A 26829-nucleotide genomic window follows, 5' to 3' on the forward strand; every position below is an offset into this window, starting at 1 on the left:
TACACATAAACACACACCCTTATGTTTAAAATATTTAGGAAAAGAGAGGCAGAAAATTCCAGGGCAAGACAAAGGGAGATGCAGTACCAGAATCTAAGCGTTTTTGTCAGGGCTTCTAAACAGCAAGTGAACTAACTATATATCAAAACAAATGAAAATCCATTGAAAAGTATCATTCTTGTTTTATAAAATAGAGAATAAAGACATGCTCACATTAGATTATTATAGACAATATATATTTACAAAGCTCTTGTACTGTAAATCCCACCAAACAGCCCAGAAGCTGGTACTCCTTGATTTCACCGGGATTCTCTCTTGTTCTTTTCCTCCCCCTTAGGATGGTGTGTAGCTTAGTTGAGCCTTGAGAAGTCAGCTTCCTGAAACCCACCATGGTCAAAGTGAATGCTGCTTTTGTGATCTTGGTCAAAGCCTTCTAGTTCTTCCTCTTGTGAGGCTGGGAGGACCCACCTCTTCATTCCTATCTCGGTGATCTCAGGAAGTTTGGTCACGGCACATAACAAGTGTCTAAACCATTGTCCACGCTCCTGAAAAGCTGATGGCTGAAGGCTAATATCCAGCTCGGTTAACTCTTTGAGGAGCCACAGGTTTTGACAGAAGATGGTCCATTCTGCATCACAGATGCTGTCATTATAGCTCAGGTCCAGCTTCCGCAGCCTGGCCAGGCGACCTGTCTGGATTACCGATGCTGAAAAACAAAATCACTCTAAATGCTAAAAGCCAAGGATACTTTCTAGTGTGACCATTTCCCACTTCCAAAAACACAACACAGTAGCTCCAGGATTCGTAATGACAAGACTGATACTTAGTAATGAAATGTTATTAGCTAGCAGTTTTATTCAGGGCATCTGAAATTACTCTAGTAACAAATTTCCTCTCTGCATTTCATGTACAGCTTGAAAATGGATTTTTCTTTCTCTTTCCAAATCCCATTCCAAAGAGTGTCTTTTTTGTCGAGTTCCTGCTCTCTGCTCCACTGGAGTCCCAACTCTTACTGCAGACTTTCTCTAATTAAAGGGGAAGGGTGATGGCTCACTGGCTTTAACTCAGGACCATTTCTGAATAGTTTTCTTGCTGTTTAATGCTGTTTAACTATTCATTGCTTATTCATTCTTCATTCAACAGTTATTTAATTGAGCACTTTCCATGGGCAAAATATGCTTGGATAATTTCTAATTCATGGGTCAATTAAAGACTTTAATACATGGATCAAGTTTTCCTTTGAATAGCACATATCACAGTACTACCCATAATGGCTCTCAATAAATAACAGTTAATGATGAAGCTAAGAAAAGGAGCTAGGAGAGACAGCCAAAGCAGACAGGACATGCTTCCCTTTTCAGCCAAAACCAGGAATGGATTACAGAGATGAGATGTGTAGAATCTCAGAGTTGGAAGGGACCTTGGAGGGCTCCTCATTCAACCTGATCAATGATCAGAGAGAAATCTCTCTCACAGCTTCTCTACTGGGGACCAGCCCAACAGAGGGCCTGAAGTCCCTCTTCAGGTTGCCCCAACAGAGGGAAGCAACCCTCAGCAGGAGGAAGCCATGCCTCTAGGCCCTATCTGACTTTCCCCACTGCCCACCTCAGCCTGCTGGGAACCTCAGCTCCTTCCTCGTGCCAACCATGCAGTGTTGGACAACAGTCAGGTCCCCTCAAATGTCCCCCCTATAGGCTTCAACACGCCCTGGTCCTTCAGTCATTCCTCACACATCATGGCTTCCACACCAAGTGGGATGCTCCATCCCCATCATTTTCATCATCCCAGTCAGGACACTCAACAGCTGCATTTGGTCCCTAGGTATTCATGTTGATCGTGTCCCTTCCTCTCTCTCTGTCTCAGAACATTACTCACCATGTTCTCAAGACCTAGCTAAGTGTTAAAGATAATGTGCATGCTTTTTCCCTTTAGAAAATTTTCTATTACAGACATTTTCAAACATATAAAAAGTAGATGGAATAGGAGTGAGAACTCCCATGTTCCCATCAATCAGCTTCAACGCTATTTTCATTACACTGATCTTGGCTCATCCAGTCCCCTTCCCCTAATTTTTGTTTGTTTGGTTTTTAGTATTTTAAAGCAAATCTTAGACATTGTTTTACCTTTCCTATACTATCTGAATTTTCCAATGATGTGAGTACTCTATTTATTATATTTTAGTATTTTATATGCGTTATATTTTTTAAAATCTGGATAATAGTATCATAGGTCATGAAAATACTCTTTTTGTAGCTTACTATATGAAAAAAACCAATGCTGTTATTTACAAAAGAATAAAACACAAACTACTAGGGATTAACAAATTCTTAAAGTTTCTATTAGAAATAATCAAAACAGTTAAGTGGCAATGCTTAAAGCCACACACAGCAATACTTATCATTGACTAAAACTTGAAAGAACAAAAAATACCCTTGACAAAATGTAAAAGTATAAATTTGACCTGAGGAAGAAAACCTGGTAGTAAAAATTAAGAAACAATATATAATGGCTGGAGCTATGATTAATAAAATATTATGCAGACCAAAAAAATAAAAAATTGAAGAAGCAAATTTTAATAACTTTAAATGAAATAATTTAAATATGTTTAATGGTGTCCAGGTCAGGAAAACAAAACAAACCAAAGGCTTATTCTTTGAGAAGATTGGTAATATTGATAAACCTCTTGTGGTAATCAGAATTCTAAGGTGACCCCAAGATTTCCACCCTAATTCCTAGGACTGTGTATATGATGGGTTCCCATGATTGGGTTATATTACATGGCATACCTGAGTTTAAGAAACGCAGACCCAAGCGAGGTTAACCTACTCACAGGAGCCCTTTAAAAGCAGAGAATTTTCTCCAGCAGGTGGTTGAAGAGGAAGGAGGTCACAGAAGAAGTAGTCAAAATGATTAGGAGACATTAACGGGATTATAAGAAAACAACTTTATTTCCATAAATTCAACCTAAGTAAAATGGGCCAATTCCTTGGAAGACACAAAGTACCAAAACTCAAGAAGAAAAAGATAACCTGAATGGTGCTATATCTATTTTTTAAACTGAATTTGTAATTTAAACCTCCTCACAAAGAAAACTCCAAGTTTAGACAGGTTCAGTGGTCAATTCTATAAAGTTTCAAGTTAATGAAAAAATAATACCAAGTCTACAAAATCTTTCCAGGAAATAGAAGAGGCAGGAACACTTGCCAACTCATTTTCTGAGGTCATTATTACCCTGATACCAAAGCCAGACAAAGATATTACAAAAAAACTAGTAGGCAATTACCTCTCGTGAACATAGCCACAAACATCCTCAACAAAACATCTTCAATTCATTATAAGAAATCTAGCCAGGTTAGGATTCCTTTACCTGATAAAGGGCACATCTACAAAACACAAACAAAAACCTATAGCTAACATTATACTTAATGGGAAAGACTGAGTGCTTTCCCCCCAGTATCAAGAACAAGGCAGGGATGTCTGCTCTCACCTCATTCAACACCTACTGGAAATCCTAACCAGTTAAATAACCAAGAAAAAGGAATAAAAGGTATAGAGACTGGACAGGATGAAATAAAGCTGACTCTAATTATAGATGACATGATTGCCTACGTAGAAAATCCTACAGCATCTACCAAAAATCTCATAGAACTAATAGATGAGTTTAACAAGGTCTCAGTATAAAATGTCAATATATGAAAATCAATTGTATTTCTACATACTAGCAATGACCAATTGGGAATCAAAATTTAGAAACCAGTACCATTTATAATAGCACCAAAAAATTAAATACTTAGATATAAATTTAACAAAGTATATGCAGGATCTGCATGGTAGAAACTACAAAACACCAATGCAGTAAATCAAAGAGGACCTAAATAAAAAGAGAGATATACTGTGTTCATGGATAGGAGTGCTCAATATAGTTAAATGTCATTTCTCCCTGAATTTACCTATAGATTCAATGCAATCCCAATCAAAATTCCAGAGGGATTTTTTGTAGATATTGACTAGCTGACCCTAAAATTTATATAGAAATGTCAAGAAACTAGAATAACCAAAATGATTTTGAAAAAGAAGAACAAAGTCAGAATGCCCATGCTACCTGATTTCAAGGCTTACTATAAAGCTTTAGTAATCAAGACAGTATGGTATCAGTAAAAGAATAGATGCATAGACCAATGGAACAGAACAGACCAAAAATAGACCCTCACAAACTGGCCAATTGATTTCTGACAAAAATGCGAAGGCAATTCAATGAGTCTTTTCAATTAATGGTGCTTGAATAATTGAGCTGTCGTATGCAAAAATCTTTTCAGCCCATATCTCATGCCTTGTACAAGAATACTCAAAATGGATAATAAGTCAAAATGTAAAATATAAATGTAAACCTTTTAGAAGAAGATCTAGGAAAAATCCCTGAGAACTTGGGTTTTGCAAAAAGTTCTAAGATGCAACACAGAAAGCTCTATCCATCAAATTAGCAAATAGATAAATAGATCTTTATCAAAACTGAAAGTCTTGGGACTTCCCTGGTGGTCCAGTGGTTAAGACTCTGCACTCCCAATGCAGCGGGCCAGGTTTGATCCCTGGTCAGGGAACTAGATCCCGCATGCCACACTAAAAGCTCCCTCACGCTGCAACAAAGGTCCCCCATGCTGCAACTAAAACCCGGCACAGCCAAATAAATAAATATTAAAAAAAAAACAAAACACTGAAAGTCGTGCTGTGCAAAAGATACTGTTAAGGGGTTGAGAAGACAAGTTACAGACTGAGAGAAAATATTTGCAAGCTATAGATCTGATAAAAGACTTGTATCCAGAAAATCTAAAGACCTCTCATTAAGAAGAAAACAAACTATCCAGTGTTTTAAATTAGGTAAAAGATTAGAACAGACACTTCACCAAGGCATATATGCAGTTTACAGATAAACACAGATAAACACATAAACACATAAAAATATGCTCACCGTCATTAGGGAAATGCAAAATAAAATCACAATGATTTGTCCACATCTTCTAATTACAGTGTTTGGCCATAACACTTGCTTTGAAAACACATATTTGTTCCAACTAGATTGAAATATCAGAGAACAGTGTGAACATTACACAAATTTCTTGTTTGCTTATGCATAATTTATCCACAGGAAACAGTAGGTGAACACAGAAAACTGCACCCAGCTGAGCCAAGGTGGGTACAGGCGTAAACAAAATCCACACATGCACACACCTCTCAAGGACAAGGAGCCCCACCCATCCACATCCAGTGTTCCAACCTTCTATTCTACATCAGGTAATCCTCCTTCTTCCACCACCATATCTATGTCTATCTTCTTTTTTTCTTCTTCTTTTTTTTTTAATGTTTGGCCGCACCTCATGGCTTGTGGGATTTTAGTTCCCCAACCAGGGGTCGAACCCTCGCCCCCGGGAGTGAAAGCGTGGAGTCCTAACCACTGAACCGCCAGGGAAATTCCTCCATCTCCTTTTATGAAACACTCTCCACTGTCTTTTTGGTTTCAGAATTGCCCTTATCTGTTTTAACAAGCTCTCTCCTAAGCAGATGTCAGGGAGCAGGGAAGATGCGCAGAGGGCTTAGCTCCAGGCCTCGCTGCCTTCTCCACCTCCCTTGTCCTGGACCGCCAGAGCAGGCACGCTGGGCTCTGAGTGCCAGGACTGCTTTGGATGGAACCAGTAGGTAAAACCCAGAAGAGCCACGTCCTCTGTCACCAGGGAACAGCTGCTCAGTCTCAGCACCTGAAGGGACGTTGAAAGCTTTAGCGTTTCCAGGAGCAGCCAACACACTTATTCCAAGAAAGGTTGACTATTTCCAGAGCAGGGAGGTGAACGGATGCTTCAGCTGAAATTGACAGTGATAAGAATAGCAATAATTTAGGTTTCCTTAGAGGCCATAAGCCTTGAATTTGAGGAACCTAGGCTAGGGCAACATATTTCTATCAGTGAGGTTAAGACAGTTGTAGAGACCGTTTCTCCTGCCTGAAATTCATGGCCTCAATTTATGTTGTCTATTTTTATTGGAGAGAAATATTGGAAACTTTAGAAAAGTAAAACTTGACTAAATGGGGACTTCCCTGGTGGCGCAGTGGTTAAGAATCTGTCTGCCAATGCAGGGGACATGGGTTCAAGCCCTGGTCAAGGAAGATCCCACATGCCGCAGAGCAACTAAGCCCGTGCGCCACAACTACTGAGCCTGTGCTCCAGAGCCCGTGAGCCACAACTACTGAGCCCCCGTGCCACAACTACTGAAGCCTGTGCGACTAGAGCCCATGTTCTGCAACAAGAGAAACCACCGCAATGAGAAGCCCGCGTACTGCAACTAAGAGTAGCCCCAGCTTACTGCAACTAGAGAAAGCCCACATGCAGCAATGAAGACCCAACGCAGCCAATAAATAAATAAAAATTTAAAAAACTTGATTAAATGGAATTCACTATTGACTGGGATTTCTTTCCTTCACTTCACATTTAAGAGGGAGAAAGAGACGAACAGTTTTCACAGTTAGTCACGATTTCCAGAGTGTGTCCTGGTTTTACATGTCCTGGTTGCTGTTGAAATTCAGAGACAAGGCCAAACCTCCCTAGAACTCTGAAACACCAAAATGTATTTGTGTTTACTTAACTGCAGTTAACAGAGACAAAGAAGGGAAATAGTGTATATTGGAAAGATTTTTAAAGGAAATTCAAAGATTTTCTGCTTAGTTCTCGGTTTCCCCTAACGTTAAAATTAACCAGAGGGCTTCCCTGGTGGCGCAGTGGTTGAGAGTCCGCCTGCCAATGCAGGGGACACGGGTTTGTGCCCCGGTCCGGGAAGATCCCGCGTGCTGCGGAGCAGCTGGGCCCGTGAGCTGTGGCCGTTGAGCCTGTGCGTCCGGAGCCTGTGCTCTGCAATGGGAGAGGCCACAACGGTGAGAGGCCCGCGTACCGCAAAAAAAAAAATAAAAAAAAATAAAAATTAACCAGAGCAACTTATCCACGAGGTATAGCCACTAATTACATTTGAAACTATTCTTCCTTCTTTCTAAAAAATAATATCCGTTTGAAGGGTAGATATATATTCTTTTTATAATATCTAACAAGAGCACCCTCCCACTCCTATGGTACAGAGATGTATCAATAAGAAATTGAACTTTATTTTCTCAAAGTGATGCAGAGAAATATGTATTTACTTGATTTACTTCTTTTTTTTATTGTTGATTTACTTCTTAATTCAAATTGAATTAAACAGGTCTCCCTCGACTTATAGTGGGGTTACGTCCCAATAAGTTGAAAATATCTTAAGTAAGAAATGAATTTAATGCACCTAACCTTCTGATCATCATAACTTTGCCTAGCCTACTTAAACATGCTCAGAACATTTATATTAGCCCATGGTTGGGCAAAGTCATCTAACACAAAGCCTATTTTATACTAAAATGTTGAATATCTCATGTAATTTATTGAATACCATACTGAAAGTGAAAAACAGAGTGGTTGTCTGGGTACAGAGTGATTGTTAAGTTTACCCTCGTGATGGCATGAGTATTGCACCACGTATATATTACTAGGCCGGGAGAAGATCAAAATTCAAAATTCTAAGTATGGTTTCTACTGGTGTATTGCTTTTACACCACCTTGAAGTCGAAAAGTGTGAAGTCAAACAGCTGTAAGTCAGGGACTGTCTAAAGATTTATGTCAGATGATGTAATTTTGTGTAATATCTACTTGATTATGATCCATTGATTGTGTAGCTATAATTGAAAAGAGTTGTGCCTTCTGATGGCAGAAGACACAAAGTTAAAAACAAAATTTTATTTAAAAATATTCAACATTTTCCATCTAGAAAGTATATTTATGAAATCTCATGTTGTCCCCAAATTTATTTTTTGTGGAATTTTCCTAACAACATTAGTCTGAGCAGTGGAATGTGGGGTATGTGTGTGTGTGTGTGTTTACCTAGCCATTTTGGGGATTATAGCCCCCTTTGAGAAATTTGTCTGTCTGTCTGTCTATCTATCTACTAACCTGCCTATCTACTTACTGACTGACTTAACTAATACCGAAAACGTGCTTTGAAGGATGCAGTGAAGAATAAACACAATCCCTGCCCTCAAGAGGGCAACAATCTGGAAGAAGTATCAACATCAAAAAACCACACAAGTAAATACATAATTATAAATACTGATAAAGGCTATAAGGAAGATACAGGGACTTCTAATTCAGAGAGAGGCTGTCTTAAAAGGGGACATTTACACTGAGACCTGCAATCAGAGCTCCCCAGGAAAGACTGGGGGGTAGGGAATTCTAGAGGACAGGAAGGTCAAATGCAGGAGAGAGCTCGGTGATATGAAGGAACAGAAGGAAGCCAACTGAGGCTGGGTTCAGGGAGCAAGGGGGAGAGCGGCCAGGGGGCCTGTTAGATCACATGAAGGAATCGGGATTTTACCAGAGGTTCTCCAGGCAACCGCTGGCTTTTACAATAAAATTTACTTTTTTTTTTTTTTCCACACCGTGTGGTATGTGGGATCTCAGTTCCCTGACCAGGGATGGAACCTGCACCCCTGCAGTGGAAGTGTGGAGTCTTAACCACTGGACCTCCAGGGAAGTCCCAAAATTTACTTTTTAAGTAAAATTTATAGACTCTCTCCCCATAATAATATTCACAACTGGCATATATTGAGCATTTACTATGAGCCAGGCACATTTCCAAGAATTTCACATGTAATAACCTGTTTAATTCTTACAACCCTATGAGATATGATCCTATCATTCCATTTACAGACAAGGAAACTGAAGCACAGAGTTGTTAAGTACCTCAGGTCATGAGAGCCAGAGCCAGGATTTGCTTTCAGATGTCTGATCCCAGGTGCTTTGGAGCCAGAAAAATGTACCATACATTCCCCACTGACAAAAGAATTGGAATCAGTTTTAGGGAGTTCACAGCCCCCTGCCCAGGCATAACTATAGACTGACTCTCTTAAGGGAGGAGCCGTGGACCTCAGGTTAAGAGACGTACATATCCTGCTACTTTTCCCCATCCAGACACGTGGCCAATGAGATGAGCAGTGCTGGGGGAGGGCTGGGAGCAGTACATGGCAAGGACCAAGACCCTGTGGGTCGAACAGAATACTTGGGATGAAAAGGAGAGCAAGAATACCTTAAATAGAGAGTTCTTAGAATTTGGGATAAATTATATGTACTTATTTTTATTAACAGATATTAATAAATAACTACTTGTTATTTTTTATTAATAGAATGCCTCTTTTTCATTAATAATAGCCCTCTTGGGTCCATAGGACAATTCATTTTTAAGGGAGTGTCAACAAACATAACCCTTGAGGGAAGGCCAGAGAGAAGGGCTCTGTTTTCACTGTTACCCAGGAAGCACCAGAATCTAACCACACTAGCCTTGTGCATGTGTACAAAACAGAGTTAACCTAGCAGGCCTGAGACCACTATCCGTACAAAGTCCTGCTGGCAAGGTTGGCCCTTGGCTGACATCTGGGAACTTGGAAGTGTCGTCACCATTCCCTAACTTATAAGGGTGGTTCGTCGTGCCTACAGTGTTTGCGTACAAATAAGATGATTTATGCTTAACACTAGCTTTCCTTCTGTGAGTCTGGAATTTTGGTATGTGCTTCGTAGAGGGTGCCTGCATGACCAAGCCCCACTAAAAACCCTGGACTTGAAGGTTCAGGCGAGCCTTCCCAGGAAACATTTCAGACCATGACGTCACAACGTGCTGCAGGAACGGAGCGCATCCTTGTTACTCTGCTGGGAAAGGAATCTTGCAAGCTTGGGCCTGGTTTCCTCTGGTCTCTGCCCCATGCATGTTTCCCTTTGCTGATTTTGCTTTGTATCCCTTTGTTGTAATAAATCTCAGCGGTGAGATCTGTGAGTCCCTCCAGTGAACCACTGAAGCTGGATGTGGTTGAGGACCCCTGGCACCATGTGCTTAAAGTGTTGGATGCCTGGGTGGTATATTTGGGAAAATTGGGCAAAGTCCCTTTGCCTCAAAATGTCTCCCTCTGCTCGCTGACAGTGCCCTCGCCCCAGCATAGGCAGAAATGTCAGATTTAGTAAATCCCTGATGTAGGCCAGGCTGTATCCATGGTCTTCAGGCATGCCAAGATTCCTGACAGAGGACAACAAACCCTGTTGGGACTAGGTGCTAGGCAGCCAGCTAGGCTCACACACTAGTAAACGCCTCCCTTTCCAGCAATTCCAAATTATACTGTACAAGTTACCAGGAATGTGAGCCTTCAGAGTTGGTTATACAGCCGTCCCTCCGTATCCACAGGGGCATTGTTTCCAGGACACCCTGCAGACACCAAAATCCATGGAAGCTCAGGTCCCTTATATAAAATGGCACAGTATTTGCGTATAACCTATGCACATCCTCCCATATACTTTAAATCAACTCTAGATTACTTATAATACCTATTACAATGTAAATGCTATCTGCGTAAATTGTTGCCTGAATGAGACAAATTCAAGTTTTGCTTTTTGGAACTTTCCGGAAATTTTTTTCCAAATATTTTTGATTTGCTGTCAGTTGAATCCACGGATTTGGAACCCATGGTTACAAAGGGCCAACTGTGTACACTTTAAATTTTAAATTTACAATGCTAGAAATCATTCATGTGGCTTTGAAAGTCAGTTTCAAGAGAGCATATTTCCTGAAAGAAGGACAAATTAATACTTTATGTTGCCTACAGCTGAGCATTCATTTGTAGGCAAAGAGAGGCCTCCCCTCGCAGATGTTATGGTACCAGTGCCTGCAGGGATTTGGGGAAAGCTCTTATGCAGGGCAGTAAAAGTCTCACTTTCCAAAGCACAGTTGTTGATTAACAATGGCTTCAGTGCTGGTAAAAATCAGAGCCTGCTGAGTAGGTTTTCAGAAGAGCTGCCCATCTTTCTGTTGGCAGATAAGTCCAATTCTTGAAAACTCAGGAGAAAAGGGATACCTGGGCTACTAAAACATCAACAGTGACATGTTTTAGGCAGCATCTCACAAAGGGTCTTCTGGGTGTTTGGGTCCCACAGTCTTTTTTTTTTTTTTTTTTTGCTGTACGCGGGCCTCATTGTTGTGGCCTCTCCCATTGTGGAGCACAGGCTCCGGACGCACAGGCTCAGCGGCCATGGCTCACGGGCCCAGCCGCTCCGCGGCATGTGGGATCTTCCCGGACCGGGGCATGAACCTGTGTCCCCTGCATCAGCAGGCGGACTCTCAACCACTGTGCCACCAGGGAAGCCCCCACAGTCTTCTTGATCAGCAAGCACAGCTCTTCCCTCTCTGACCCCTGCCCTGCCTTACGCACAATTACACACCACATACACACCAGCCATTCTTCCCAGTATGCAGCTTGGGCTCTTCTCCAAGCCTCTCTCAAGGCTAGAAGTTAAGAGCAAAGACTTTGGAGACAGAACTGGTGATTCTAATCCTGGACTTGCTACTAAAGAACTGTGTGGTTTCAGACAAGTTACTTAACTTCTCTGAACCTCAGCTTTCTCAATAAGAATAACACTACTACTTCACAGAGGCAATGGGAAGATAAAACGACTTGGTATATGTAAAGTGCCTGGTACAGTGCCTGGCACACACTAACTGCTCAATTAATGTTTGATACGATCATTCTTTTCTCAGAATATAAGTCAGAAGTACTAGAAAGGCAATGAAATCAAGAAGTCAGAACAGATATCCGTGGCTAGCAGCACTGGAGTGGGGCCCTGAAGGCCCTTGCTGTGCCAGGTGTTAGCCCTGCTTCGCTATCTTTCTGCTGCTTTTCCTGCTTCTAGACCTTTGCCATAGTTATTTCCAATGTGGGAAATGCAGTATCCTGGGATCTCTGTGGGGCTGGCTCACCTCCTCAGAATCTTCCAGGGCCACCAAACCCACAGTAATCCTTTGGTCACTACTACATCTCCCTATTTTCTTTTCCTCCCAGCACCCCCGTTACGTGATTTGTTTGTGTATGTGTTTGTCTTCTGCCCTCCTTCCCGAAAGGTGAGCTCTGTGTGTAGGGGCTGCTTCGTGCCCGGAGTGTGCCTCAGAGCCTGGAAACCAGAGGCACAAATGTTAGTGGAAAGACGAAAGGACAGGAGAAAGGAAGGGGAAGGGAAGGAAAAAAGGGCAGGTACTTGCTGCGGTGGCTCCCTCTTCTAACGCCCCCAGCACCTTGTACTTCGCCACGTATTTGGTTTATTGCTGCCCCCACCAGATTGAAGCTTCTGCCTGTGAATTTCCCTCAGCCCACAGAACAGTGCCTCGAACAATTAGATGATCAATCAAACGTTGTTGGCTAAATGACCTGTAATTCCATTCCTTTGGAGCTATCGAGCATGATCAGATAAAAGAATGTTCAATTCTTTAACATCATAAGGTATAAACAGGATGTATTTTCAATTCCATCTTTTCAAACTTAAGCAGGAGAACAATGCAATTCACTACAGTTATTAAATAACCATTACCTTTCTGGGTCCATTTACCCGTGTTGGTGGCAGATCTAGATAAGAGAGGCTAATCCCTCTGTTGTACTAGCGTTAACAATTCAGATCCTCTAGCACTTTAATCCTCCTCTGAGCAATAAGATGAGACAGGACGTTCGTGTTATTCAGTTGTAGCGTGGGAAATTCATTATTTGGAATCGGGTGGATTGGTAATTCAGGAGTGTCTCCACGGGTAGGACATTCATAAGAAAAGAGGATGGTGACACTTCACAGTCTCCACCTGGAGCCCAAAAAGGGATGGTTTACCACTTTAAAATCTTCATGAAAGCCTTGAACTCTTCTCATTTTCCCCAATTGAGGGATAAGAGTCTAAGAAATAACTTAGCAGGGCTAAAAATCAATATGAGACCTTAAGACCTATTTTACTGTTTTTCTCCCCCCGTTGTACTAAAAACGACAACAAAAAATTCTTTTTCTCGTCCTTTATTGATTGATTCATTCAATCAATCACATTCTCAACAAGCATTTACTGGCTGCCAACTATGTGCCAGACCCTGTGCATGAGCAACAGAGAGATACTGAAAAAAAAACAAAAACCATCCCTACGCGGGAGGAGCCCATAGTGCGGAGGGAGAGCAGAGCACGGCTGGTGTGCACGAGCGTCAGCACACATGCTGTGGCTGGAGTAGCCAATGCGGGGAAGGAAGAGAGAATGCAGTCAGAGTGACAGAGGAGCAGGAAAACCATCTGGACTCTTGTAATAATCTAGGCATGAGGTGACAGCGGGCTGGACCAGGGTAGTAGAGGTCTAGATGGTAAGCCATGGTCAGAGTCTTGATGCATTCTGAAGGTTTATTTTGGCTGTAGGTGGAATAAAACCCTTCATCTCAAGCGTACGCTTGCTGTTTGTTAGGGGAAACTGCACTTATACATGACAGGTCACAGGACTATGTCTGTGGTAGGAAAGTAAGCATAGTGACCTAAAGTTGTAACGTACACCCGTTATGCACCGTCCCACCGACTTTCTGTAACTTCATTTGTTTCTAAGTGCCTCGGCTTCACTTGGTTAGCGAGAAAGACTCAACACCCTTCGTTTTGGCTTTCCTTCTACATCCCTATGTGTAATCCACTTTGTAACAGTAACAGATCCGTTTCTAAACAGCCACATAAATTCAAAAATTTTCTCCCTCAAGTGCCACATCTGTCCTTTACAGATGTGTCTAGGAGGAGTTTAGATGCACTAACAATTACTGGGCACTTAATATTTGCCAAATACTATATTGGGGCCTTCACAAAACTTTTATGATGTGGTCCTTCTGGTAACTTCATAAACAGCACATCTCAAATTTGCCAGGTTTGCAAACACATGGCAAGGCTCCAAGCGTCCTCCCTCGGCTCTGCAGTACCTACTCAGCCACATCGTGTCGTCGGCCATCAGCGAACACTGGTGAAGATCCAGCCCCTCCAGATGCTCGAGCACGGCCAGCCCCGGGGAGTCTTCAAACCCTCCACTCATCTCCTTGTTGCAGGAAAGGTCTAGCGTCCTCAGCTCACACAAGTATCTAAAAGCAGCATCTACAAAGAAGGTCAGAACCCCGTTCTGACATATTACAAGGCGGTCGGCAGGAGAGGGGGCAGGTGTGGAGAAGGGAGACTGAGACAATATGTACACTATGTTGACAAAAGCCCAGACAGTGGGATAACTGTCCACTTTGTACCATCTACCCCTTCGGACCTGACAATGGCTTCAAATACACACTCCCTGTGATCTGCATTGATCATCAATGGTTTTGATCAAAATCTTCCAACTAATGAATCTTCCCCTGCTATCCTTGAGCACTGGTGCTGTCATAGCATTCTAGACTTATTCAAACTGCCAGGGAGAAGGATTTTACAGGCTCTAGAAGTTGAAGGGATAGATACACATTTCATTTCCTATTCTTTAATGTGGATACTCTATAACAGAGTAAATTTTAACTACAGATGTCACTGAAGCTGTTCTTTTTATCAATACCAATTCCTTCCTACTACTAAGCATAAGATAACGCTGGCGTTTTCAAAAGTAAGAGAAAAATGGACAGCTTTAGTAGCACACTTATTTTGCACAGTGTCTGTCTCAGACCTAAAATATCCTGGCCTTTTCAGAGTCAGCCGTTTTAAAAGATTATTTTTGTAATCATGAAAGTACATGCTCACTGTAAAAGACTTAGAAAATCAATAAAACATGAAGAAGATTTAAATCACCCATAATCTTATTCCCCAACATAACCACTGTTTATGTTTTGTTGTATTTCCTAACAGCGTAAAAATTCCGTATAATATAAAGTTATATACAAACTTTAGCCATTCCTAACTCACCCAGTAGTTTGACACTCTTTTGTGATAACCCACATGAATGTAACTTCAAGACTTTCAGATTTAAGGTACTTTTTAATCCCTGAGCAATACTGTTGAGACTGCCATCGATGTTTCTGTTAATAGAAAGATCAAGTACTTCAAGGTTTTGCAGCCTAAGTAGCAACTGACCTGGAAGGAAGGAAATCCAAAAGACAACTCAGTAAAGATGCAGGGTGTGAAAGTTGGGGCAGGCAGGAGGGAGGTACATCTTCATGTGACCTGGGGTATCGTGAACCACTCTTTCAATTCAGGGTGAGAGAAAACACAGCCAACGTTGATTTCCAAGCTATCCAATCATGGGTGCCTTCACATGTTTTCCTGGGAAGGACTCTTCCAAATTCCACTGACCCACAAACGCCCCATCTTCTGACGTGAGGGCGTAGTCCACAAGCTCAGGCATTTGTATCTTGCTCCCTTCTCGGAATGTCCGGAGGATCAGAGGCAAGTTTCCTCCCACTTTACTGTTCCAGGACAAATTCAACTCAAGTTCAGGCAGCGCTTTAAGTGCTTTTCCTGTTACAAAATGGCCCAAAGATCAGGTTGATCGCTAATCCGCAAAGCAGGGAATTCATTTCAAAATCAATACAGCCATTGTTTACGGAGTATTGAAGCCGGGCCAGCTACTGGTTAGATGCCAGGGAACAGGGAGGAGAAAAGGACTCAGTTCTTGCCCACTCCCAGCACGGTGAGCTTCTACATACAGGTACAGGCACAGCAAGTCTAGTCCCTCCAGAGTTCTGAAGCCATGCTCGTAAGCAAACATTGTATAAAAAAAAAAAAAAAAAATCCACCTGTTAGTAGGGGTGGTTTTACCGAATTGTTTTTATGGTAGTAAATATTTCTACCAATCCATCTACTTTCTCTCATCCACCTTCTCCGGGGATCAGCATTGCTGAGAAGTTCGGCCAGAGGTAGAAGTGTGAAAGACTTAGAAAATAAAACATGAAGAAGATTTAAATCACCCATAATACTATCCCCCAGCATAACCACTGTTTATATTTTGGCCAGAGGAAGACTGGTAGAAGCAAAGCAGGGCACTGGCCACCACAGAGGAAAAGCTCACTTTGACATCAAGAATATCACATACAACTGATCCAACCACTGCAGGGAGGAACCAGTAAGAGAGCATCAGGCACTAGCAGCTCATAACAGTGATGCAACCTTGGGGTGGAGGAGGATACAGTGAGGGGGGGTGAAACTTGACATTTCTGATACCATTTCACACAGGAAACATCTGAGGGCTACAGAGTGGAAGCTGGGAGAGAACAGGGGAAGTGTGAGGAGATCCTCACACTTTCCACTGCTTTGGGGGCAGAACAGAATGGTGAGCCACACACATGACAAATGTGCTTTCTCAATGTCTGGAGTCAATTTTAGCACCAGTTAAGAGTGTTGGAAGGTCCACTGTGTCCAGAAGCCTCTCTTCCACCGTCCACTACTGGGCTGGAACTTCTGCCACTGGTTATTTATTCCATGGTTTCAGGTTTTTGGAGTCCAGGAGCCTCAGGTTAAAATGCAAATTCTCCAGGAGTTATAATATCATAAGCCAGGGATAAAAAGGTGTCATTTTGTATGCCATGGCCAATCAAAGGGGCGTGGATATGTATTGCCCTGAGGCATTCCCCAGGATCAGGGAGAAAGAGTACATGATTGTCTGCAGTGTATATGGTACTAGAGGGCCTAGGCATTTGCAATCTTGCACTAAGCAATTGTAACAGGTGCAATAATGTTGAAATGCCTCTGATTTCTGTTTTCTTATCAGTAAACCATTCATTCTCCTTATACTCCATCTGCCATTAAGGCTAAGCAGAGTATGGATGATAAGATAGCCCCTCCTGGTGGAGAGGATGCAGAAGTCCTTCCAGAGACGATAAAATCTCGGGGAGAGGGGAAAGGACACAAAACATTAGTGACAAGGGTGCAGACTCTCTCCTGGACCAGATGAGTTTAGAGTGGGTCCCAGGGCAGAAATTCCACTTCCTGGTTTCTTAAGGATGGTGGATCATGAAAAAGATTAGATTAGTCATAGAAAATAATCTATACTTCTTTTCATGCCTGAGTAACAGTATGTTAAATTTGAGACCCTGGTACACAATAACCAGCTGCTAACCAGTGGGGCTAAATTGATCATGAAAAACCACAGAAAGGTAATTTTGGATGAGGGAATAGGGAAAGAAAGAATTATTGAGCGCCTACTATGTGTCAAGCACATAGTAGGTACTTTACAGAAATGATTTAATGCTCACAATAATTTTTTTTGAGGTGGATATCACCCCTTTTCAGAGATAATAAAACTGAGGCTCAGAAAGTTAAGTATTTTGTCCATGGTCACAAAGAGAATTCGAAGTGGGACTAGGATTTGAAAGGATCTGGCCAGCTCTGAGATGTATAACGTTTTTCCTTAGCTATAGGAAGGGTGAACCAGGAAACATCAGCTGGCCCCTATTTTCTAGGGAAGGATTAGAGAGAAGACATTGGCATAAATTTTGTTGCTTTTACAGAAATCTTTGCAGAGATTTTAAATGATCAAAATACATGATCGAAATAAGAAACTTCAGACAAAAAGAAGACAGAAAAAGTATTCATTGCATCTAAAACCAGCAAGCATTCTAGATAACCCAGCATTCATAACCCAGTAAAGCAGCTGGGTTAATAGCATGACAAATTTTATCTTATGTTCTATGTTATCCAATGTTTGATATACTATAAACTAACTTAATTGAGGTTCTAGTCCTATTTAAATCATTGCTTTTAATTGGAAAATCTTGTTTTGATCGTTTTTTTAAAAATGGGAATGGGAAAATAGAAGAGAGAAATACTATTTTGGAATTGGAAAAGAACTTAATTATTATCTATCCCAACTCCTCTAATTTACAGATGAGGTAACAGACCCAAAGTGAGCAAATTTTACAGTTACTATCTCCACTTAAACTCCATGAGAACAGAGGCTTGGTCAGCCTGTTCCCTTCTCTGTCCCAGGGCTTAGCACGATGCTAGGTGCAGGTTACACAGCTCCTTAGAAGGTATACAAGAGCTCAACACAGCATCACATCATGTACAGGCAGCACTCTCATCCTCGTCCATGGGCACTTGAGGGGGTGGTGACCCAGATAATTCGCCCCTGAGGGTTTGGGTTGCAAAGATCCTTCCAGGGGAGCCATCTCTTAAGGGAAGCATTCATCATACCCAGTGCTCAAACATCATCAGCAGTAAGTCTGCATCTACCCAGCCTCAGGATTTTTAACTTGCTGACAAGATGCATTTGCTGCATGAGTAAATGCAGGGTTCTGCCTATGAAATCATTCCAGGAAATATCCAGTTCTTCCAAGTCTGGGAGAGAAGGCAGCAAAGCAAGTAGCAGTGAACACAAGAAAAAACAGATTTGCACGTGTAATTTGTGATTTGTAGTCAATAGGATCCACTGCCTGTTGCTCTGGTAAGCGGATAGAAGGAGGGTGGACTTGCTGACTTTCCACAAAGCAGGGATCTCTCAGCCGCACAACTGGAGACATTGTGACATTTACTTTACCTATTTCTTGGGACGTTTTCTATTTCTGCCAAATAACTGCACTCTGAAAATGCGGTGGTGTTTCCATAAGATTTCATAAGAACTCCTTTATTGTAGTGGAAATTGTAATTCTACTGCTAGGACTGTTACTACCACTGTCACTGTAAAGTGTATACGGGTCCTTTTATTTCGCAAACCCCCCTGACGCCCGTCACCCTGTTGTCCTATTGGACCCTCAGGCTGAAGGTCTGGGGAATACTCCGTTGGCAGGACCGCTGAGACTGAGGGTGCCCGTTACCTTTTCTTTCTTATCTTGATCACCTGGGTGTCACCACTTTATAAAGTTCCTGTTATACCTACATGGGCCAACATGTGCAGGTTTAGACACACAAACCCTGACCAGAATCTTCTCTGAGTCTCCTCCATTGCTTACGAATATTGAAGCTACTCTCTGTGAACAAGATTCTCAAAGGTCATCTTTATCTCCCGCAGCAACAAGACTTAAGAGTGGAAAGGCCAAATTCAGGGGGTGAAAGTGTCTTTGCTTGCTTGCTTTTAAACATCTGTCTTGAATGTTAAAATAGTGTCAGCAGTCAGATGCTGCATGGTGAGCTTCTAGAGTTACAGACATAGCAATTCCTGACCTTCCACCATTCCAAAGAAATTCTAAAAACATGCTTAGGGGGCAAAAAAATATGTTTTCTTTCTACTAGCATTCAAAGCACTTTAGCAACTTCATCTTGTTCACCACGATCCTAACTTGATAAAGTATGAAAGACTATTGAACACATTAAGAAGGAAAAAAACAGGATTCCCGGGGCCCACCCTCAAAGATTTCAATTCGGTGGGTTTGGGTTGGACTCAAGTGCCTGCATTTCCACAAGTTCTGCAAGAGATTCTGACATGTACATAGACATTTGAGAATCACAGGCATGGTTAGAGCTCCCTCGTAAGAGATCTGTCTCAAATATAACGGCATGGATTTTAATTAAAATACTCAAGGACCCCTCACTCAAAACGCAGTTCTTTTGATACCTCTGTTGGCAGACACACCTAATTTGATTCAAGATTTGATTTAAGGTATCTGAAAAAAGAGAGTTTTTAAAAAAGGTGGTGAGAGTGGTGTTGGGAAGATGGTTCTTCACAACCAAACTCCTGCTACAGTGTCACAAACAGTAGTTGCACTTTTGTGTAAAACGGTGTGAGCAATAATTGCTGGTAGTGATAGTTTTCATTCCACAGATAACAACAAGATGCCCCTTTAAATTCCGAGCAGGGCTCAGTTTTATGGATGAGTATACATCCGATGCAGGAACAGGTGTGTTTCAGGGAGCTAGAGGTAATCAATAAGAAGTAAAATTGCTCAGGAAAAACAAACAAACCTCCCTCTTAAACTCGGCTCAAATCTTTGAAGCTTGAGGAAGAATCAATTAACTTGTTTAAAAAAAAAAGATAGCGTTGCATCTGCGCTTCCTGAGTTGTCTGGGCCACCCTGCAGACCTAGCACTACCAAGTGAGGACCGAGCACTTTCCCTGCTCATCCCAGCCTGAAGGCCCTCTGTGCCTCTGCGCAAGGTCAACTCCATACAGACCTGGCTCCCTCACATCCGCTGTTGTTAGTCTACAGTTGTTCAAATCTAGACACTTGTCGACAGGGTTTTTGCCCAACTTCGGCGGGAACGGTTTTTTCCTCCATCCTGGGTCTTAATTCCATTTCTGAAGTGATAGTCTTAGCTGTATTATAAAAATAAAGAAAAATTTGCTGTGAATGACAGAGTGTATTAAAGATGCATAATGATCACCATAAGACAAGTGAGAAGACGGACAACAACCCTGAACTGGTCCCTTGTGAAACCTCACCTCAGAAGGGGACAAAACCTGACCTCTGTTCCTGCGGTCGGTGCTCAACACTGGCCGCTCCAGTGACCCGTTTCCTACAAAGGAGCCTGAGGAACTCAGTGGCTTTTCTTTCCTGGCCTGACCTGGGCTTCTTGCATGTAGATGGAGCTTTGCTCCTGGACAGAGGTAAACTTGGGCTTCCCTGGTGGCGCAGTGGTTGAGAGTCCGCCTGCCGATGCAGGGGACACAGGTTCGTGCCCCGGTCCGGGAGGATCCCACATGCCGCGGAGCAGCTGGGCCCGTGAGCCATGGCCGCTGAGCCTGCGCGTCCGGAGCCTGTGCTCCGCAACGGGAGAGGCCACAACAGGGAGAGGCCCGCGTACCGCAAAAAAAAAAAAGAGGTAAACTTGTTATTACAGCGTTTAAGACAGCGCTGCTGGAAGGATGCACAAACATCTTTGGTGAATGTAACGCTGGGGGTATGCCCAGGCACTGGCCTCCTAACCAGACAGGTGAGGAAGGGGAAGCACTGCAGTCACCACTGATGAGCCTCAGATGGCTAAAGAGAGCGAGTGAAACCCTCGCTGCTCATTTCCTAGACCCCTCAATTGACGCATCCGGAGAGAGTAGTCCCTGGGAGAGCTTTTGTATTTTCTCAACTCCTGCCAGAGAATACACTCAGAAAGCCTCATGTGTCCTCGTTATTAGGGACTTTTTAAGTGGCACCCTTACCAAGTTCCACTGTAATACCACACTACATGATATAACTACAACTTTTTTTAAATAGGATTTACTTTTTTTTTAATAATTAATTAATTAATTAATTAATTTTGGGCTGTGTTGGGTCTTCATTTCTGTGCGAGGGCTTTCTCTAGTTGTGGCAAGCGGGGGCCACTCTTCATCGCGGTGCGCGCACCTCTCACTATTGCGGCCTCTCTTGTTGCGGAGCACAGGCTCCAGACGCGCAGGCTCAGTAGTTGTGGCTCACGGGCCTAGTTGCTCCACGGCATGTGGGATCTTCCCAGACCAGGGCTCGAACCCGTGTCCCCTGCATTAGCAGGCAGATTCTCAACCACTGCGCCACCAGGGAAGCCCATCACTACAATTTTTAAAAGTTAAATAAATAAAAATAAAAAGCTATGATTTTATAGAGTGCCTACTATGTACCAGGGCTTTACCTACTGAATGTGTCAACATTTAAGACACATGTGAAACACATCATACTTTTGTAAGGAAAAATGAATAGGCATGTATTGACAGTGACTTTAAAGAGGTTTTGCAAGTGAAAATGTACAGTTAAAAACACATGCAAAGAGTATACTGGAATCCAATAGGAAAGCATAAATTCTGAATGTGCAGTAATACTCTACTACCCCTGACAAAATGTATACAACCACATAGCAAAAAAGAAATATATTAGTACCAGTGGAAATGAAAAGATGATGGCATGACAGTAGTAGTAAATTTAGACTAAAATATTAGCAGGATAATAAAAATTCCCCCTCTCCTCCACAGTGTGTCTGGTGGCTTGCTATTTTTGTTTTGTTTTGTTTTGTTGCTTTGTTTTGTTTTGTTTTCTTGGTGGCTTGCTATTTTTAAGAAAACCACCTACAGGCTGTACATCTTTGCGGGAATAGTTGGTGTTGTCACATTCTACCAGTAGGAGGCAGCATCATCCACCTACCATTTACCTCTTCATTTTGGCCTTCAATTTTTATTATGGTACATTGGATACAAGGTATTTTGTTTTGGGTAGGGTTGCCAGATTTAGGAAAAATAAAAATAGCACGTCCGATTAAACTTAAACTTCAGGTAAACAAGGAATCATTGTTTAGTAAAAGTATGTCCCAAATATTGTGTGTATTTTTTCTGGCAACCCTAATTTGGGGTGAGGAGAGTTGTGGATGGAGGATGTGAGTACAGGGCATTTTGTGTAAACTTAATGCAAAGAGTCACAATTACACTATTTCATAGATTTGGAAACTGAGACTCAGAGAGACTGTTAAGTAGTAAGCAGCAGAGGCAGAATTTGAACCCAGAGCAATCGACTCCAAAGCCCATTATGTGCAGGTGCTTTTTAAAACTTTTGTTCTTAAAAAAATTTTCTCTGCATTGTATCTTATTGCTCTCTCTTTTGTTTTTTAGCTTTTTGTCTCCATAGGCTCAACCTACAATCATGCTCAAGTTCCAGCCTCACCAAACCTTCTTTTTCTTTGTTTTCTCCTCAAACCACTGTTCTGTCAATCATTTCCTTTACTGTCAAATGTTTGGAAAGAATGGTTTGTATTTGCTGACCCCACTTCTTCACCACAGTTACCAATTAGCCCTCTACATTCTGGTTGCCACACTGGCCTAGCCAAATAAATTGTTTCTCAGGGGTCACCACCAATGACCTACGTATGGTCAGGCCATTCAAGATGGCTGTTCTCTTGCTCTCCGTCCATCCCCTGTTCCACCAGGCCCTGCTTCACTCACATGACTCTCCAATCCTCTTAATTATAGGGCTTAATCAGTAACTGCCTGCCGCGCTTGCCCCCTGCCCCTGCTGCTGGTTTCCGTGGTAACTGATGAGCCCACCTGACATCAGTCCCCCTATAAATGGTAGCCTCCTTCTCCACCAAGTAGTGGAGGTTGTTGCCATGTCCTGTCTGCTGCCGGCCATCCATGGAAGGAGTGTTGCTCCAGGACCTTTGTGTAAGATGCCCCTTAACCAATGAGCTTTGATGTCTCTGTTGTTGTCTCCAGGCTTTTTCTTTGGTCTCAAGGCTGAGCAGCTACAAGATTTGCAGGCTGGTGGGGTGCGGTCCACCAACCAACCAGTTGACAGATTCAGAAATCGCTTCTCAGACCACAGCCTACTTGGGCGCTCTGTAATATTTATATGATTGGCAAGTCCAAGGCAGCACAACTGGAAAACCTGGTTCAACTCGTGGGTCCATCAGGTAAGCAAGTCACTTAACTTCTCTGAGCCTTGGTTTACTCATCTATAAAATGGAAATTATAATTCCTGCCCGGTTCATTTCTCAGGAGCATAGTGACTTAAAGTTACGGAGGCCTCCCAGGAAGATGGGACTCTGCAATGCCTTTTACATCAGAGGCACTTTGTAAACATTTGTTGAACGAGCAAATAACTGAATGAATGAATGAATTTTAGTTTTACAGTTCCTCAATAACCAAAATAAATCAAGATGACAAATCTTTATCAAACCACCTAAGTATAAATATGAGTACCAATTTATGAGGCCCCTGGACATCTCCTTACAGGCCATATATTTCTTTTTTTTAATCTATAAACCCCTTCCTTCAAAAAATATCTTATGTCATACCTCATTATATAAAACAGACGAGTCAGAGCTGCTACAGGTTGGCTGAGGAGGGAGGGCTGGCACTCCATGGAGGGTGCAAAGTGACCACACGTAAGCAGCTCCATGGAGTGACTCGGGGCCTTTTCTGGCGGCTTTACTGCTGAACCGAGCTCTTGCTTCTCCAGGTGATTCTGTGAGCCAAGCAGTATCTTCTCATTAGGTTCCTTTCCAAGCTAAACCTGTAGGGGCTTGTTTCCGTTGTTTACAACCAAGAATCCCGATGCTTTCATAAAACATCTTTACATGTTTGTAACATGGGTGATGCTGTACAGGGAACCAAGGTAACAAGTTCCTGTTGCCAAGGAGCTACCTGTCTGATGGAGCAGACAAGAAAGCCACAGAGGGTCCAAAGTCCAGTGGGTGCGTCTTGGGAAGCTTCCAGGTGAACGTGGTAGATAAATTGCACCTTAAAGGGTGAGTGAAAGTCAGCCAGGTGGGTGGACATGAGAGAGGAATAAATGGGGGAGGGGTGCAGAGGGAGGATGCCACAAGGGTAGGTCTTTCTAGGCACAGGTACCCATTTCAGGGGAATGTGGCCAGTTCAGGAGAGAGTCAGTCAGAATGTCAGGAGTAGAGGATGAACATAAGATTGGGGGGAAGGCAAAGGTTGTGAAGAGATATTCAACTGATCACAAACACCTTGAAGACCATGCTTGCGAGTATAGACTTTCTCTTCAAGGCAGGAAAGACTCAGTGAAGGATTTTAAACCGGTGAGAGACACCACAGTATCTGTGGTTTAGAAAGAGCACCCGGTAGCAGTGTGGAGGACAGGCTGGCCACAGAGCAAGACCAGGAGCAGAGAAACCAGGGAGAAAGCTGTGGCAGTGGTCCAGGCAAGAGACGATGAAAGCCAGGACAGCAGCGGAGAGAAGGAACGAGGTCCCAGAGCTGTTCGGAGGACAGAATTCACATGACTCCAGGGGCCACTGGACTTGGGGAGAAATGGAAATGGAGAAGCCATGCATGGTGTTGCCCAGCTGGGGTAACCAGCTGACTGGTCTTGCGCAGTTAATTTAATCATGGTTGTGGGTATCCATGAACCATGTTCCTGAAGCTCCAAATCATACTTTAGAACAAATATCAACAACTTTCTGACTGCCCTCTTTTAAAGGTAGACTTCTTAATTTTCTACTTCCAAAAATGCATTCAATCTGCTTACAGGTAAAATGATATTTTTGGTATTTGGTGCAAATAATCTGACGGACATGAGGGTAAGTTTAAATGAAACAAGATTGGCCATGGATTGGTAATTGTTAGAGGGAGGTGGTCTTGGGGACTCATACTGTTCTCTCTTCTTTTGTATATGTTTGCATAAAAAGTTTAAAGTGTTTTAAAAATACATTTAATCTAATAATATAGTGACGGCATTGTATATGACATAATTTTAGAGAGAGATTTAGCAATATTTTCATAACCCTTGTATTTGTCACCTCTGTTCTGGGAATGTGTGCTAATTAGCTGAAACAGACTAAAGCAGAAAATAGGGGAGAGGGGAAGCCAAAGATATTCACTAAAGGGCAGAAAAGGAACTTAAGTAATTATGGCATAGGCATGTAATGGAATATTATGCCACTGTCAAAATTAGCATATGAACATCACGTAACAGTATGAGAACTGAGCAGTATAATAATATGTCTCAGTAGGATCACAGCTCCGTGTCAGATCAAGCGGGCTTTATAAGCTCTTATAACCGTACAAAGTACGTCCGTTTGGCCCCAGCTACCTCTCTGACTGGTCTACTACTCATCCTCTCTCCATCTCTCATCCTGCTTCAGCATGCCTAACCTCCTGGCTTGCTCTCAAGCACTCCAGGCTCACTCCCATCTTGGGCCTTTGCATTTACGCATCCCTTTGCCTGGAAAACTACTCCCACAAACACCTGTGTAGCTGGCTTCATTCATTCTACGTGGCTGACTTTCAGATCTCAGCTCAAATGCCACCAAATCAGAGACTCCTTCCTTCCAACCACATCTAAAATAGCACCCCCAGCCCATCATTCTCTGTCTCCTCAGCCTACTTTGTCTTCATATGACTTATCACACTGAAATTATATCTGCTTTTGGTTCTTTATGTACGCAAATGTTCTCGTTTTCATGGCTGTCCTTCTAATAAAAGTGATTGGCACAGATGCTCAGTGTTTGACTTGTTGGTTGACCATAAATGCATGTATAGGAATAAAAGGCTGAAAAGAATCTTGAAGAAATGACCATTTGTGTTAGAATGAAAGGAAAGAGGGTATTTTTCTCTAAACCTTTCTGCAACATATTACTTTTGATAATTTAAAAGGAAAGTGAGGGGAATTCCCTGGCGGTCCAGTGGTTAGGACTCCACGCTTCCGCTGCTGGGACCCTGGGTTCAATCCCTGGTTGGGGTCCCGCAAGCCGTGTGGCATGGCCAAACCTAAAAAGTAAAATGAGCAAATTATTTAAAACATTTAACAAAATAAATGTTTAGAACAGACTCATCATGTTAGGTTTTGGTGTCTCGTCGCTGGGTCGAAAAGCAGTTGTTTTAAGGTCATTGCTCTCTTTTCTGTTTTCAGCTTTGGGGGACCTGAATTTTGACCCCCTGATGCATTTGTTGACAAATAAAGTCTGGGGTTTAGTTTCTCCATCTGAGGAACTCTTGTTCCCTGTTTGACTCATGGACAAGTTGAAGGGGGTCTTTCTCAATAAGCCATCTTCCTGTGGCTTTCTGTTTTCTAGGATTTCAGAAGAAAACAAGAGTCTGTCAAGCCTGTGTGAAATCCTAACTTCCCTACACCTGTCTTTATTTCCCCCTTACTTTCTGTTTTTCTTACTGGTAGTGTTTTACATAAAAATAAGAATGCTGCAACCCAGGATCCTGGAACTAACAGATGATAGCAGATAGAAATCCAAAGCAAATTTGAGTTTTAAACTTTGCCCTATTTTATTGTGAGATACAATTCTTTAAACACCACTTTGGCAAGTGCATTAAATGTGTCAATACTTTTAAAATTTCAACAGTCAGTTAAAGTTACCTTCCGGGAGAGAGAGTGTCAGAGCACTTGGCATGACTCTGAGCTGTCTGGGCGACAGTTTTGCAAAGGGCCAGAGGAGTCTGCTTCCAGGGACCCCAGTCGCATCTCTTGGCTTACCGTTTCTTTTTCTCGTGGCATTCTCACCTTCTCTGCTGCAGCCCTTCACCCACACCCCATAAAAACACATTGGCAGTAAAGAATTAATTCACTCCATAAACAGAACTCACTTTTCTCGATGCTAAGAGATTCAATGATAAACAAGACACAGCTCATGTCACTGA

The 26829-nt window shown here is 42.4% G+C and overlaps 1 protein-coding gene across 1 annotated transcript; it reads right to left on the reverse strand.

Moving 5' to 3' along the window:
* Nucleotides 1-297: 297 nt before the first annotated feature.
* On the reverse strand, nucleotides 298-26192 carry LRRC31 (leucine rich repeat containing 31). Its single transcript, XM_060149222.1, is given in 10 exon segments — nucleotides 298-706; nucleotides 5699-5788; nucleotides 5791-5855; nucleotides 10795-10954; nucleotides 13219-13224; nucleotides 13848-14012; nucleotides 14796-14963; nucleotides 15183-15347; nucleotides 19935-20039; nucleotides 26009-26192. Coding segments are annotated over 10 exon segments (1464 nt in total). The 3' UTR covers nucleotides 298-350.
* Nucleotides 26193-26829: the final 637 nt, after the last annotated feature.

This window comes from Lagenorhynchus albirostris, chromosome 5, assembly GCF_949774975.1.
Source record: "Lagenorhynchus albirostris chromosome 5, mLagAlb1.1, whole genome shotgun sequence".
Lineage (NCBI taxonomy): Eukaryota > Metazoa > Chordata > Mammalia > Artiodactyla > Delphinidae > Lagenorhynchus > Lagenorhynchus albirostris.